This window comes from Oryzias melastigma, linkage group LG6 (genome assembly GCF_002922805.2).
Source record: "Oryzias melastigma strain HK-1 linkage group LG6, ASM292280v2, whole genome shotgun sequence".
NCBI classification, from domain to species: domain Eukaryota; kingdom Metazoa; phylum Chordata; class Actinopteri; order Beloniformes; family Adrianichthyidae; genus Oryzias; species Oryzias melastigma.
In genome coordinates, this window is record NC_050517.1 from 19385492 (window position 1) to 19400140 (window position 14649).

The 14649-nt window shown below is 38.7% G+C and overlaps 3 protein-coding genes across 3 annotated transcripts in view; 2 read left to right on the forward strand and 1 right to left on the reverse strand.

Moving 5' to 3' along the window:
- Window positions 1-95: 95 nt before the first annotated feature.
- ankrd34c (ankyrin repeat domain 34C) lies at window positions 96-3821 on the forward strand. Its single transcript, XM_024282646.2, has 2 exons — window positions 96-500; window positions 1289-3821. The coding sequence occupies exon 2, from the start codon at window positions 1308-1310 to the stop codon at window positions 2925-2927; it is 1620 nt and encodes a 539-aa protein (XP_024138414.1). The 5' UTR covers window positions 96-500; window positions 1289-1307; the 3' UTR covers window positions 2928-3821.
- Window positions 3391-9757, reverse strand: si:ch211-107o10.3 (uncharacterized protein LOC407663 homolog). The gene is made up of 7 exons (XM_024282648.1): window positions 9548-9757; window positions 8940-9080; window positions 8675-8866; window positions 7917-8078; window positions 7724-7840; window positions 7430-7634; window positions 3391-4042 (listed from the first exon to the last, which is right to left on the reverse strand). The coding sequence occupies exons 1-7, from the start codon at window positions 9603-9605 to the stop codon at window positions 3940-3942; spliced, it is 978 nt and encodes a 325-aa protein (XP_024138416.1). The 5' UTR covers window positions 9606-9757; the 3' UTR covers window positions 3391-3939.
- A 2764-nt stretch (window positions 9758-12521) lies between these two features.
- Window positions 12522-14649, forward strand: part of idh2 (isocitrate dehydrogenase (NADP(+)) 2) — a 10896-nt gene continuing 8768 nt past the window's right edge. Inside the window, exon 1 of the mRNA XM_024282647.1 lies at window positions 12522-12778. Within this exon, the coding sequence (XP_024138415.1) occupies window positions 12661-12778 (118 nt within the window). The 5' untranslated portion in view covers window positions 12522-12660. The remainder of the gene's footprint in view (window positions 12779-14649) is intronic.

The window sequence follows — 14649 nt, forward strand, 5'->3', positions numbered from 1 at the left end:
TGCCATTACTTGTTTACAAATCGCTTTATATATATATATATATATATAAATAAGACAGACGCGCGTATTTTTAGGAGGCGGCGCTGGTTTGCGTCCCGCAGAAAGAGCTGCGGATCAGGACAGAGGTTTTTCATCAGACGCAATTTATTTCGGTCGACTATGACGTCAAGAGAACACACGTTTCATTCAACAAGCAAGAAACTAAGTTATTTATAACCCGCTGCATCTCCAGGTTGTGATCCTTGAGTGCGCAGTCAAAGGAATACTCCCCATTGGACGTGCCTGCGTAACAAAAGCCACACAGCTCATGGTGACAGAGGTTCGGCTCAGCGAAACTAGGACGCGTCGACAGAAGCCCCCCACCACCAAATTATAAGATTATTGCAAAGATAAACTTTGTTTTTTGATGATTTTTTTTTCTTTTCCACCAAACAAACCGATGCCATTCCTGTTTGGTGACACTGGGTACTTTGAACATGGAGAATCTTTTCTCTGACCAGGTAAGAGAACAATTCCTCCAAGTTTGTCTTGTAATTAGACAGTTTAAATGTGTTTAAGTTAATTAGTTAAACGTTGTTTTAATTATCTCTCAGATTATTCTGTTTCATATCACTCGAAAGAAAATACAAAAATAGAAAAAGGAAGCACGATTCCTGCAGTTTTACATCACCCTTAAATTTCTTAAATTAAAATATATTGGATTTTATTTGTCAAAAAAATAAAATAAACGCGACAATCTTCAAGTTTAGGAAATCAGCACCAAGGACAGCGACTCTAGTGCTGATTTAATGCAACCATTTATTCCTGACACTTTTAAAATGGAGAAATGCGACTGCTTTAAGTCTGTCCACCTTAAATAAGATCAATATTCTTGTTAATGTTATAATTTGTTAGAAATTTAAAGTGTTTGCACACCTGTGGATGACTTATGCATATCTAGAAAGGTGCAACTTATATAAAATATCTATTTGATCTTTTTATGTGGTAAAAACGCCACCTGATTCGGTCAGGATTAGTTTTGTGGCTCTAACAGGGATCACCATGCTGCTTTTTTGGCATATAAAGACGGTAAATAAATCAGTTTAGTCTGCTTTCATCCTGCTTTTTAGAATTTAAGCTCATCTTTTGCAAGGAAATAATAGGAAGTTCTGTTTATTTAGATTTTTGTTGGAACAGACTGCCATCTGCTGGTTGTTATGATTTTGCAAAAAAGCTGAACAAACAAAACTGAGTTTTAATGATGAGATTTTGTAATGTAAGCTGAACTAATTCCACAATTTGTTCAAAGGGCCTCGAGCTGTAAGTTAATGCTGAAAAGATCCGTGACTGGCTGGGAAATGGCTGATATTCTGGAGCTGCGCACAGACGGAAACTCTCTCCTGAAGGCTGTGTGGCTCAAACGCCTGAGACTCACCCGGCTCCTGCTGGAAGGAGGCGCGTACATCAATGAGAGCAACGAACGAGGGGAGACGCCGCTCATGGTGGCCTGCATGTCAACACACTCAGACCCACAGAGTGTGAGCAAGTCCAAACTGGTCAAGTATCTGCTGGACAACCAGGCAGACCCCAACATACAGGACAAGGCGGGCCGGACAGCTCTGATGCACGCCTGCATCCATAGAGCCGGTCATGAGGTGGTGGATCACCTGTTGAGCAACGGGGCCGATCCCAGTCTGGAGGACCGGAGCGGGGCTTCGGCTCTCGTCTACGCCATCAATGCAGACGATAAGGAGACACTAAAACTACTCTTGGATGCATGTAAAGCTAAAGGAAAAGAGGTGATTATAATCACTACAGACAAATCCCCATCAGGCACTAAAACTACCAAACAGTATCTAAACGTCCCTCCGTCTCCAGAGCTGGTGGAGAGGTCATCTTCAGACTATTGTGCTTCTCCTTCTGATATCAACGTTACTGCATCTCCTGCATCTGAGCAAGAGCAACAAAACACCGTCTTCAGCTTCCAGACTAAGATCAAGTCCTCCAGTGTCGCTGCCAAGCTCACAAACGGACCCACTTCTCCGACTCGCCGACCGGCGAACCCCAAGCGGGCGCGTTTGCCTCAGCTGAAGCGGCTGCAATCAGAACCCTGGGGGCTGATTGCTCCCTCCGTCCTGGCTGCAGCCGCTGCCCATGAGGAGAGCAAAAAGGCCAGCTCTGATGAGGATGTTGTTGCTGGGGTGAACGGACTATGTCTGAGTAAAAGGTCAGCGCTATCACGACAAAACAGTGTGGATGGCAAGGACAGCCTTCTGCCCCTGGTGGGCGAGCAGCCCTGCAAAATGACGCCCTCATTATCAGTTCCTCCGACGTCTAAACAGTCGTATGAAAGATCTCTGGGCCAGCACCAGCCACTGGCTCGGCGCAGCACCGTGCCCACAGAGCAGGAGAGCACCAGCTGCACCACTGGCCTCATCAGCCTGAGAGACACAATGCACCGCAGACGTCTTGGAAACGATCACTATGACTCAGACTCCCAGCTCTACTCCGACTCAGCCATGTTAGACTCTCCTAAAGTCCCAGTGGAGCGGAGGAAGCTCAACACCTCACCGCTGGCGCTGCTCACCAGTTCCAGGGAATCTCTGGACAGCAACGCCAACACGTCGTCTCCCAGCACCGCGCGCAGGCCGGTGCCCGGCCTCTTGGAGCGGAGGGGCTCGGGCACGTTGCTCCTGGACTACATCTCCCACACCCGTCCCGGCCACCTACCCCCTTTGAACGTCAACCCCAACCCTCCTATCCCCGACATCGGCGCCAGCAACAAGCCCTCCTCGCCTCTGGCCACAGGAATCCGATCCATAGCTCCGGTAGCACCAAACACACCAAAGAGAGGAGGTCTCAAGTCAAAGAAAAAGCTCGTGAGAAGGCACTCTATGCAAGTGGAACAGATGAAGCAGCTCTCGGATTTCGAAGAGCTGGCTCATTAGATGGCGCTATTGCAGCAAATACTGTGGGAGGAGAACCGTAAATCAGGACGCGGTGATTCGGTTAACGCTGAATGATGCGTCCTGAAGAAGTGAAACTGAGCAATATAGATATATTTCTTCCCTGTGTGACAAACGACCATGAGAATTAACTTTGTACTCGACACCTCTTGTATATCGCGTACACCTTTGAATGTAGATGCCAAGACTTGGTACGTTTCCTCTAAGCTAGCTCTTTTTACCATTTAGCGCGTAGGGAAACATACAGGGTCCATCTGTAGCCATCAGGCCACTTGAGTGCATTTTGTGCACATGTAATTAGCACCATTTCTGGAGAGAAAAAGAACAAAACAAAAAAAAGAATGGTGCCTTTGTCTGAGATGTAGCTTTGAGTGGAAAAGAAATGTGACTGTTTGTAGCAACTGTGTACAAAGTGCCTTCAAGAGAAAGAAACCAACACAAAAAATAGAATAAAAAGATTTATTTGTTGTATGATTTGGATTTATGTTGATGTAATCAACATGTGTTTTATTTTAACATCCCTTATGAAACAAGATGACAGATATTTATGCCTTAATATTAGGTAAAAAGAACAAACTATGATATATGACTTTATTGCCCAGGAGGAAGAGAATAACAGCGTAATCATTAGCGGTGTTAGCAAAGCACACTTAATCCTTATAGGTTTATTCCAAGCAAAGGTGAATGTCATGTGAGCCCGAGCTCCACGTAGACATTTGTTGATTAAAAATGTCATTTCACGCAAACTAAAGATCATACAGCTTCCATGTCACTTATCTGTGAAGCAGTGATTTGTTAAGAAGGAAACATAGTTTTATCCATAGTATTTTTGCAAGTAGTTTGTTGTACATTTGAAATAAATGTTTATCACTTGTGGATGAAGGTGTTTCTTTTTTTAAATTTTCTTCTGAAACTCAATCGACAACAATCGATGGAAGGAGTGAAAAAGAAAGTCCTTTGGTGATGACGACACCGGCGTCTTTCGTCGACGCGTCTACGACTGAGTCAGGCCGACCATAGAGGCGCTCACATCCCACAGCCTCTTGGCTGCTTCGTCATCCAGAGCCTGGGGGGCAGCAGTCTTAGGAGCACAGTCACTGCAACCGCAGCAGAAGATTTAATTAGGCCTGGGCCTTCGGTCATAGGAATGGGTTAAAGCAAAGACAACCGACAGGAAAATAAAACAATGTTTGTTCAATGGTCATAATCTTGAGCAGCCGGAAATCCCCCTTATAAAGGTGATAAAAATGAGTTATTGACATAAATTAACGGACAATTGGGAAAAACAGATTTATAAGCTTTTTAAAAGAAAACATAAAAGGCATTTTGTTAAAATTAGTAATCAGCCACACTAAAGCAGTGTTTTTTTCTATTTTAATACTTTATTATACTGTTATGGCCCTTTATGATTCTTCTGTACACATTTGTCCACCTACAATTGTCAACATTTCATTACAAACATTCTAGTGTCAAAATGTTTGGCTTCTACAAAAGAAACCGGCTTCTTTGAATAGTTTTTGAAATATGAAGTCGTACCTAAATGTTTAACAATTCAGCTCTTACACCTTCAGTAAATAATAAAGTAAGTATTTACCTTATTAAAGCCTTTCTAGATATCCCTTTTTTTTTTACTTTTCTTTTAAATTTGCCATTTTTACAACCAGATTTAGAATTTATCCAAATAGTTTTGCATTTATTCAAGCAGCTTTAGTGAATATTAATGCATTTATAGCAGTTTTTTATGTTTGAATTTCTTCAGGTAATTCAGCATGTACCATTGTATCTGGGAGCTTTTGCAAAATGTATTCATCTAAATACTTTTATATGTGTTTAAAATGTTCAGCTAGAATTAGCAGTAGGACTTCTTTCAAAATGTTTTTTTTTTTTTTTTGCATCCTAAAGCAACAGTTTCAGCTGTAAGCACTCGTCTATGCATTTAGATGCGTCCTACTTGTTATTTCAGCATTAAAGCAAAAAAATATGAACTTATAAACTCCAAATATCCCCCATTACTGTGGTTAGAGTTTCTGTATTGAATATAATTGTATATAAGATAACCAATATTCCTATATAATTTTACATTAAATACCTTCTGTGTAATCTTCATAATATAAAGTGGATCAGGTATAGTAACTTATCCAGGATCTCCGTAATCCCCTTCATCCTTTGAATCTATTTCAGATAATTGCTTTGATTTTCTAGCTGGCGTTTGTGCTCTCATCATTTAGCAGGTAGCTATTTTCTGCTGAGAAACCTTTGTTAGACCCTCTGTCTTCTACCTTAATGGTTCTAGATAAAGTTAGCAGCTAGCCAGGTAATTATAGGCCAATGGAAAAGGTAAAACCCATGTGAGCCTGTGGAGAACAGCATCTGAAGGGTCGTGAACTCTGAACTAATGTTCATTAGAAAGCTCCCGACACTGAAAGGACGTTTAATTGCTTAGTTTGCAGGGAGGATTTTAAATACACTGGTATGATGCATGAGGAAAGGAGGGGTTAATGTTGATTTAAATTAGAAACAGAATTAAAAAAAAAATAATTAGGTGTTTAGGCTGTTTAGTTGCATAATCTTACTTTATAACTTCATACATGAATTAACATACTTATTTTTTTTTACATTTTGTTGTAGTTTAGACCCATTTTAAATAAACCCATATATTTTTATACAAGTGTTTAATTTCCCTAAATCAATTAAGGAGTTTATTTCAAAATAAAATAATTAAATGAGAAACAATTGCATAAATATAACGTATAAAAGTCTATTTTTCACATGTAATGGCTTCTACCGCCCTGCCCTCCAGAAATACTGTGAACTACAGATGTCTTTCCTTCCTTCCTCTTGATCTAAATGTGAAAGCTCACAGGTCAGATGGAGCGCCGTCTTCAGGTCGGTCTACAGAGGATCCATTCAGATCATATGCTGTCTTTGTGTGTGTCACTTTGACATAGTAGAGCCCTCCCAAAGCCTCTCGTGCTTCCTGGTGTTTTCTTTTTATCTGGTAAATTCTCAAACCTTTGCCCTAACTGGAATTCTGCACATTTTAGAAAATAAGCTCAAAATTACTCAATTTTTGCTGCATCCACCCCTCCATCTCTTTACTCAAACACATCCCTACACTTTAAAATCTCATTTCCAACTTTCAACACAGGAATACAACTAAAGCTGTGTGTGCAGTTTTTACCAGCAAAACATTTGGAAATTTGATCAAATCCTGTATATGTATTTAATAATAATAATCAATTTTATTTGAAGCGCCTTTCAAATCACCCAAGGACACTTTACAGTAAAATAGCAATAAAATAATAAAATAGTACACATGAAAGCAAGACACGATAAAAACAATAGACAGAAGATTGGGTACTGGGTCAAAGTGCAAAGGCAGATTTGAACAGGTGAGTTTTGAGTCTGGATTTGAATAAAGGAAAAGAGTTGATATTACGGAGGTCAGGAGGAAGAGAGTTCCAGACTTTGGGGGCTGAGCGACTGAAGGCTCGGCTCCCCATGGTAACCAGACGGGCAGGGGGTACGTTAAACTAGAGAGAAGCTGAGGACCAGAGAGAGCGGGAGGGAGTGTGAATATGAAGAAGATCAGTGAAGTAGGGAGGAGCCAGGTTGGGAAGGGATTTAAAAGTGAGAAGGAGGAGTTTGAATTGTATTCTGAATGAATGGGTAGCCAGTGTAGTTGCTGGAGGACGGGGGTGATATGGTGAAATGATGCCAGCTGAGTTCTGGACCAGATGAAGTTTATTGGGAGTTTTGTTCGGCAGACCGGAAAGAAGTGAATTGCAGTAATCTAGAATGCAGACGATTAATATCAGTCTTACTATATTTATAGTTGTTATATAGTGTCACTTTATGGAGTGGAAATCTATCACTTTATGGAGTAAATTTAACTTTTAAATTGACTAAATGATGAAAAATACCAGGGATTCACATTCATAACCCTATATCAATTTAGGTTAAAGCGAAATTTGTATTATATGATTTTAGCATGAACAATTCAGTTTAGAAATAGTTCTGATAATGCATTTAATATTGCAAATGTATCTCAAAAACAATTCCCGAAATGATTTTAAAATCATTCAAAAATCTAGCATCAAAAAGCATCAACTCCCTAGTGGTGGTGAAGGTTGTCTAGAAACTTTTTGGATTCAATTTTTTTGGTTGAAATAAATGTCAAGGAACAAGGAATTTTAAGAATTTTATAATAGATTGCTTTTTAGACACCTTACTTTGTTTTTTTGTTTTAGGAATTTTCACTTTCTACTAGAGAGGAAATCCTATCTAATGACACATTAAGTTCCATGGCTTAATTAGTAACATTACCTGCAGCTTAGGAATTAGATCAGAATGGATGTTCAACCTACTCATGAGTTACAGTGATTTAAAAAACTGAAGAAAGAGACATTAGAAGAAAAGAGTTGTAGTGTCTCACTTACACACCAGTGGTTTTCCAGTCTATTTATTGACACCCAGATACTGACCTGTAGTAGAGGCCGCTCTCGTTTTGGAGTTTTTCCTCCACAGCGCAGTAGATGGTCGTCTGAGCCCCTTGTGAAGCAGACTTGATGAAGAAACTGAAAGGTTTGAACAAAACCCTCTTCCACAAGGAAATAGTGGGCATGAAGTGTCTGCCAAGCTCCGTCTTAATCACTCCAGGGTGGAGGCTGTACGTTGTTACTCCAGTTCCTGTGAAAAAAGAGAGAATGAAAAGATATTTAGTCAATGATTATGGTAATATTTGAAGAAAACACTTTAAATAATATAAAAAATGGTACCTTGCAGCCTCTTGGCCAACTCTCTTGTAAACAAGACATTGGCTAGCTTGCTTTGGCGGTAGCTTTTCCAAGGATGGTAATCTTTCTCCAAATTTATGTCGTCAAAATAAATTTTGCCTGTGCAAACACAAATGGTATCTTTATAACTCATTGCACATTTTGCATAATACCTTTTCAAACTAAATTGACGCACCTTTTTCATGTGCTAAGCTGGAGACGTTAACAATCCGACTCGGAGTCGACTTCTTCAAAAGATCCAACAGGCTGTTTGTCAGAAGGAAGTGGCCAAGATGGTTCACGCCGAACTGCATCTCAAACCCATCCTCAGTCTTCCACTGCGGACAGCTCATAATGCCTAGAATGAAACATGCAGACATTTGATTTCTTATTAAAAATAGAGCTTAAAGTCTCATTCCGATCCTCTCTTTAGTGTTTCTATCCGTCTTTTAATTATGATTATGCCACTTTAAGCCAAAAATAAAAAATAAAAAACAGTTGTTTTCTAGAACATAGTTCATGCAAAGCGGCAGGAGTTCATCAGAAATTCACCTCCAAGTTGAGACAGTTGGTGCAGAGCAACCCCATCTCCCCTTCCCATCACCCATTACTGAGCAATCTCCTTTTAGCTTACAGACCCTCACACCCAAAAGAAAAAAGAAAATGTTGAGCAGTACAGTTTTGAGTCAGATGGCAGTTGAGATGAGAAAAACAAAGACGTACATGGATATTTATCTGCGTTAGAATAGAGCAGATCAGGAAGCTTGTGGCCCGCCGATTATAGTTTCTACGTCACAACTGCAAGCTTTTTCTAGGATTTAAAAAACAAATACTCCGAATTTCAATTTATTTTGAGCTTAATTTATTTTATATATGTCCTTCGTCATAAGAAAATGTCTATGTTAAAAACACAATTTTAATCAGAGTTAAATAGATGGAGATTTCCTCGTCTACCTGCATTGTTAATGAGAATATCCAGTCGCTCTTCACTCGCAAGAACTTCTTTGGAAAGTTGTCTCACTGACTCCAGAGATGCCAAATCCAACTTTTTGACGACAACATTGCCGTTACCACTTCTCTTCCTCACATCTTCAGCAGCTTTGTTGGCTCTGTCCATGTCTCTGCAAGCCATGATGACCCTCGCACCTGAAACACAAATAACACAATTATTTATATTCATCCAGAATTTTTTAGAGAAAAATCCACGTAAGTGACTGACCTCTTTGAGCCAAATCGACTGCAGTTTCTTTGCCAATTCCGGTGTTGGCACCTGTGATGAGGACTGTTTTCCCATCCAGTCTGACTTTGCTGCGACACACACCGCCTGCCATCCATCTCTTCAAAGCAAAAAGGCCCACTCCTGTGCAAAAAAACTACATTTACAAAAACAGAAACAGCACTTCTGCTCTTAAATGAGGATAAAACCCTCAAAAATACTTTAAAAACTAGAGAGATGTGCAGCTACAAGACTCGTGCAACAGCAGGTTAGTCATCAAGTTTGAAGGTAAAGCACCCATTGGTTTGACCCTGTGTTCAAGGTTAAGGTTGTAAATTACCAAAAGAAAAACACCCTGTATTGCTGTAAGTAAAATAGAGCGAAATTCGCCTTTAAACCATTCAGCAACTATTTAATTATTTTTTAGAGTTGCATAAAACTTTAAATAAAGTTCCAACGTATGTCTAATAACAATAATAAAAAATATATCTATCGAATTTATTTAGTTTGTTTAATAAACCATCACAAATTATACGAAAGTGGACATACGATTTTGTAAAAGGGTTATGGTTGAATTTAACGATTTCAGATCTTCGTACACATTCGTTTACCTGTCAGAGTGACCACGGCGATAGTTGTCGGATACTGAAGTAAAATAGTTTTCTCCATTGCTGTGAAATTTAATTACTGCTTTGCAGAGGGTTAAAAAAATTCTGTTCAAAAAGCTTTAAGCTCCAAATGATGAGAACAAGAAACAGGAAAAACAAGAAAAACCTTAGATAACCCTGCCCATCCGTCCGAGTTAGGGTGCGCAACACCGGAAGTCCCGCCTTCTTTAAATTCAAAGACGAATCCTATTGGTTCCTGAAAAACTATTATGTAACTGCGTTTGCTATGTTTTGGTTGACTCCTTCAAGGTCTGTTAAACACAGAATTGTTACTTAAGCACAAAATCTTAAACACTCACCGGAGAAAATAATAGTAAAAAAACTTTGAGACTTAAACGTCCAGGTAGGTGGTTCGAATCTGATATTAAACTGTTGGTTTTACTTTGATCAAACTCGGTGTGCCATATACTGTTCTTATCTTCACATCAAACCGCCGTTCTTTCAGACTTCTATGACTAAGCTATTAGTTTTGATGAGCATGATGCAATTCAATTTCGGAAATATAATTAAATAGTTAGTCTATTTGTGAATCTAACAAAACCAAATAACAAACAGGCTCACAAGTTCTAATATCTTAGAAAGTTCTTCAGAAAATTAATCTATCGAGTTCCAAATGTCAACACCATATGAAAACACAAGATATACAGAATAATACGTTTTTCTGATCTATATTACTTTCCTTTGTTTTCTTTTTTAAAACAAATAGGGACGTTTTTTCTTTACTTGTTCTCGAAAAAAAGTTCAGTTAAGTTCTATGACTCTCCACTAGAGGTCACTGCAGTATCATTAGGACTGTGTTATCAAATTTCTCGTGGTTCCACAAGAGGGCGCCGTTGCGCACCTGTGCTGTTTTTAAATTTTTATTTTATTTATTTATTTTAACTTTATGCATATTTTCCTTATAAGAACTAAAAACAGTATTTGTTCTAGTCCTGTATCTGTACAAGGAAACAAGAAAGTAATTACAGCTCTAACTGATTAAAGCTACAAGTGAGAATGTGTTCCTTCTCTTATATCCATATTTATGTATTTTAATAAAAATGTGGACATACACTTCTCTGTGAGGCAGGAAAATGTTGTCTATCCAAACTTTAGAACTCCAGGATGTGGTCTGGGTAAGTTCTAAATATAAAGATCTGACCTTAGAGTTTACAGCCTGACATCTGAGAAAAGCTGAAGGAGAGGAAATATAGCCATGCAGACATGTTAACAGACTATAAGTGTGGTCAAAAGAATGTACAAAGTTTTTTGTTTTGCCCACAATAAATACTGTTGTTATTATTTTTTTCAATCTGTCATTATATGGAAAAGAAAGGCTAAACAGACCAAAAGTTAACCGACCATCACAAAAATATTTTTAAAAACTTTGTTTAGGCCATATATTCTTATCTTATTTTGCCTTAACTTATTTTTTATCGTATTACAAGTCATAATTGTTACTTTTTATGATCACATAACCTTCATATGCACACAGAGTATGGCAGAGGTGACCTGTCTGTTGGCTTACCATCAACTTTATCATGTGACTGCACTGCACATGCCCCAGTCCTTCTCACAGGATGGAAAGCTTGCCTTGCTTCAGTTAGAGAGCCCTCTGCTGAACGTTTTTGGAACATAACTTCCATACTCATGTTCTGTGGAAAAATTAGGATCTCGTGGATTTCATACTTATGGCCACTGATACGTTTTTTTGTTTGGGATAAGATGGCAGATCTTAACAGTTTTCTTTCATTAATGTATTAATTTTAATATATACCCTTTGCGAAACTTAAAAATATATATATTATTTATTTAACCCTAACTAGTAAAATACTGTTATTTGTTTAATATCTATTGTACAAAAGGACAACATAAGAAAAATTACATAGAAAAGTCTTGGCTAAGGTTGCACTTGTATCAAAAATGTTCATCAAGTTTGATATTCTAAAAGAAATTAAATCTGCCACCCATTGCATATTTGGCTAAATAAGGCAAGGCACCAAGATTAATTCTGAAAAATTTTGCCTAAAAATTGTTATAAATATATTTTTAAATGTTTACTTTGTTACCAACTAAGCTGTTAACTTTACCAGGCCTCTAAAAGGTTTTGGCTAATAAAATCTAAATGCTTGCATATTTTTTTCCACGTATATATTTTTTATCTGTATGCTAATTCAAAGAAATTGTGTACCATAATTGATATATTCCAAGTAAAAAAAATGCATAAAGATTTTTCAAAATGGACATTTTACCCTAACAAATACTGTAGATTGAGCTAATTTGTTTTTTGTTTGTTTTAAATAATACCATGTCCTCACTGTTATCATTTTATTTAATATTATGTCAGTAAGATTAATTACGAATGTTTAGCTAGACTGTAACTTAATTTAATTTTCATTTCTTGGAGGTCTACTATTATTAGATGTAATCTTGTGTGTTCAAAATGGTAAATAGAATAATTCAAATGTGAGTAAGAAAGAGAGACAAATTGCTAATAAATCCATCAAATAAAAATAAACATCTAAGCTCATTAATGCATATTAATAACAGTAATAACAGTAATAACGCTGTATACTAATAATGTATGAGTTATCAAAGTGGATTTTTTTCATTATTTTGAAAATAGTATGTGATAAAGCTGTCACAAGTTAAAGGGAGGAATAAAATAATAAAAATGAACATTATTTAACTCTCAACGTTTGAATTTATTAGTATATTTTCGTTTGTCTCTGTAAAATTATAATAATTAGAATGCAGGGGAAAGTTTAAAGTTAAATCGATAACCATGATTATACATTTATTTACAGGATTATTTCTGTAAACAAACAGATGTGGGTGCTCGTGCGTGGAGGAAGTTCACACATCTGTCCATCCCGCCCTAGACGCACGCGACAGTTTGCCCTCAAAATCATGGATGTGCTACTCTGACGTAAAGCTCAGCGTGTCCCGGCGGGGAGGGGGAAGAAGGGCGGTGCTGCGGCGGGACTATATTGCAGATATCCTCGGAGCACATCGTCCCTTATTCGCTCAGAGTTCCGTCGAGTGTTAACCGCCAAGTGATTTTGGGTCATCCAGACATGGCTGGGTATCTGAAAGTGCTCGCCTCTGTGTCGAGGGCCGCCGGGACCGCGTTTTCAAGAAACCCCGCAGTGCTCGCGCCGGCTGCAAATTGCCAGACTTTGCAGCAGCGAAACTGTGAGTAAAAAAGAGAGAGAAAGAGGGAGACCGCAGACCCGGCACCGACCTGTGGGCTGTTATTCACCACTAACTTCATATTTGTATTCACGTTTTTCGTATTTAGTGCTGTTCGCGCGGCGTGTCATCACATGATGCAAAGTCACCTTGCTGTAGAGGGTAGAGAATTCGGTCGACCGTTGGAAGCCGGCGGCTAGCATAGCCATGCTAACCAAACTGAGCTGCTAGCTTCCCGGGATGCTGCTAGCGGCTCCTTTATTCTCTGAGCTCGATGCTCAAAACGGCTCCCACTTTATGGCATCAATTAATTTAGGTGTTTAGATTGATTAAATATGTCAAAGTAACCACAAACAAACAATGGCCTCCACTACAAATCCGACTAGTCTTTGTTGTCACTGTTTCAACTTTAAAGGACATTTAGTAGCTAAATGAATGTGCGGGTGTTTGGGATTGAAACATCAGCGGCCCTTAAAAAAATCTGACGGCAAAACAGTTTATATAAGAAAAACGCAGAAGGGGAATAGCTTCTGGTAACTCGGAAGGATGTTTCGTTTTTACGCTTTTTGCGGAAATGTGTTCGTCGCTGCGCTCGCGGCGGCTTCCCTACCAATTTAATTGCCATAAAATCACCCAAAAATAGATGTCGCGCGCGCTCCAGCTGCCGTGTCATTGCGTGGGACAGTGGGAAAGTTTTCCTCAAGGTCAGCCATTCGGAATACGAGACCTTTTCATGGGGAGCAATGGCTGCCCCTGCTCTCCTGTCCTACTTGCTGCTTTCCTTTTGGACTGCTGCTGTCAGGCGCTCATTTTTCTTTCCTTTTTTTCTCGTATTGTTTTGCCAGCAACACATCCAAATAATAATATGTTTATTATGCTAAATATATATACAGAAGAGCTATGCATCATCCGTGTTTCTGCAGGGAGGGAAGAGGCTTTAGCCGTTTAAATCCCTGCAGGTTTAGAAAGGCGGTAAGCAATCTTAAGGGAGCTTTGGCTTAACTTATTCGATCAACATGGCGCTGGTTGTACACTTAGCTATTTAAAATATTGAAGTGTTGAAGCATCAATTATGCCTTTTATTCTTAGTGGAAAATGTCATAATTGTCCAAAATATGAAGAGCATCTCTTGCTGTCTTCAGTTCTAATCTCAATATTTCAGTAGCACTGAGTGTAATCCGGGCCAACAGGTTTGCTTAAGGCCATAAAGATAAGAAACTCTGCTACTGTTGGCTTTGATTTTTATTTTTTTTTTTATAAATCATTTGATTTATCAGTGTCCATATGCCTCAGTAGATTAGCATAGTACTCCAGCAGAAGCTTCATAGTCTGCAGGGTTGCTTTGTTTACCTTGTGACTGTCTCCTCTCAGTTAAGGATTAAAACTTAACGATTTGTGGCTTCTTTGTAGAAATGTAACCAGAGGTCACCCGGTCTGGTGCCCTTTAAGTCATCTTAAGGCACACTTTCAGTTTGTTCTTAACCACTTGCCCTTATTGTGGGTTCGACAAGTTTAGCACGCATCTCTTCTACTTTGAGTTTTAAAATTAGTTGTAGGTCCTCTAAGCTGCTGTCAAAGTGTTTAAAAGGGTTAAATACTTAGGTCAGAGGTGCATCCTGCACAGTACTTTAGTGTTAGAATCTGCAGGCAACAGAATTCTGGTGGTTAATTTAAAGTTTCACCATTAAAAAGATCTAGGTTGAGTGTTTTTGTCCACTTATAATAAAAATGGTTTTCTATGTGTACCCGAACCAAAAATTTGCAACTTATATGTTGGGAATATTCAATTTTTTTTTTTAACAAATAGCGACGTTTATATGTGATTCCAGGTTTCTGTCTTCTGACATCAAATGTATCCCATTGGCCACCAGAAG

What these genes read in the sequence shown, in the direction of transcription:
- ankrd34c (XM_024282646.2), top strand. Translation starts at nt 1,308, where the DNA reads ATGCTGAAAAGATCCGTGACTGGCTGGGAAATGGCTGATATTCTGGAG.
- si:ch211-107o10.3 (XM_024282648.1), bottom strand. Translation starts at nt 9,605, where the DNA reads ATGGAGAAAACTATTTTACTTCAGTATCCGACAACTATCGCCGTGGTC. An exon ending in GTTGGCCAAGAGGCTGCAAG is followed by an intron (nt 7,635 to 7,723) that starts GTACCATTTTTT and finishes CTTTTTTCACAG; the next exon opens with GAACTGGAGTAACAACGTAC. An exon ending in GAGAGCGGCCTCTACTACAG is followed by an intron (nt 4,043 to 7,429) that starts GTCAGTATCTGG and finishes CTGCGGTTGCAG; the next exon opens with TGACTGTGCTCCTAAGACTG.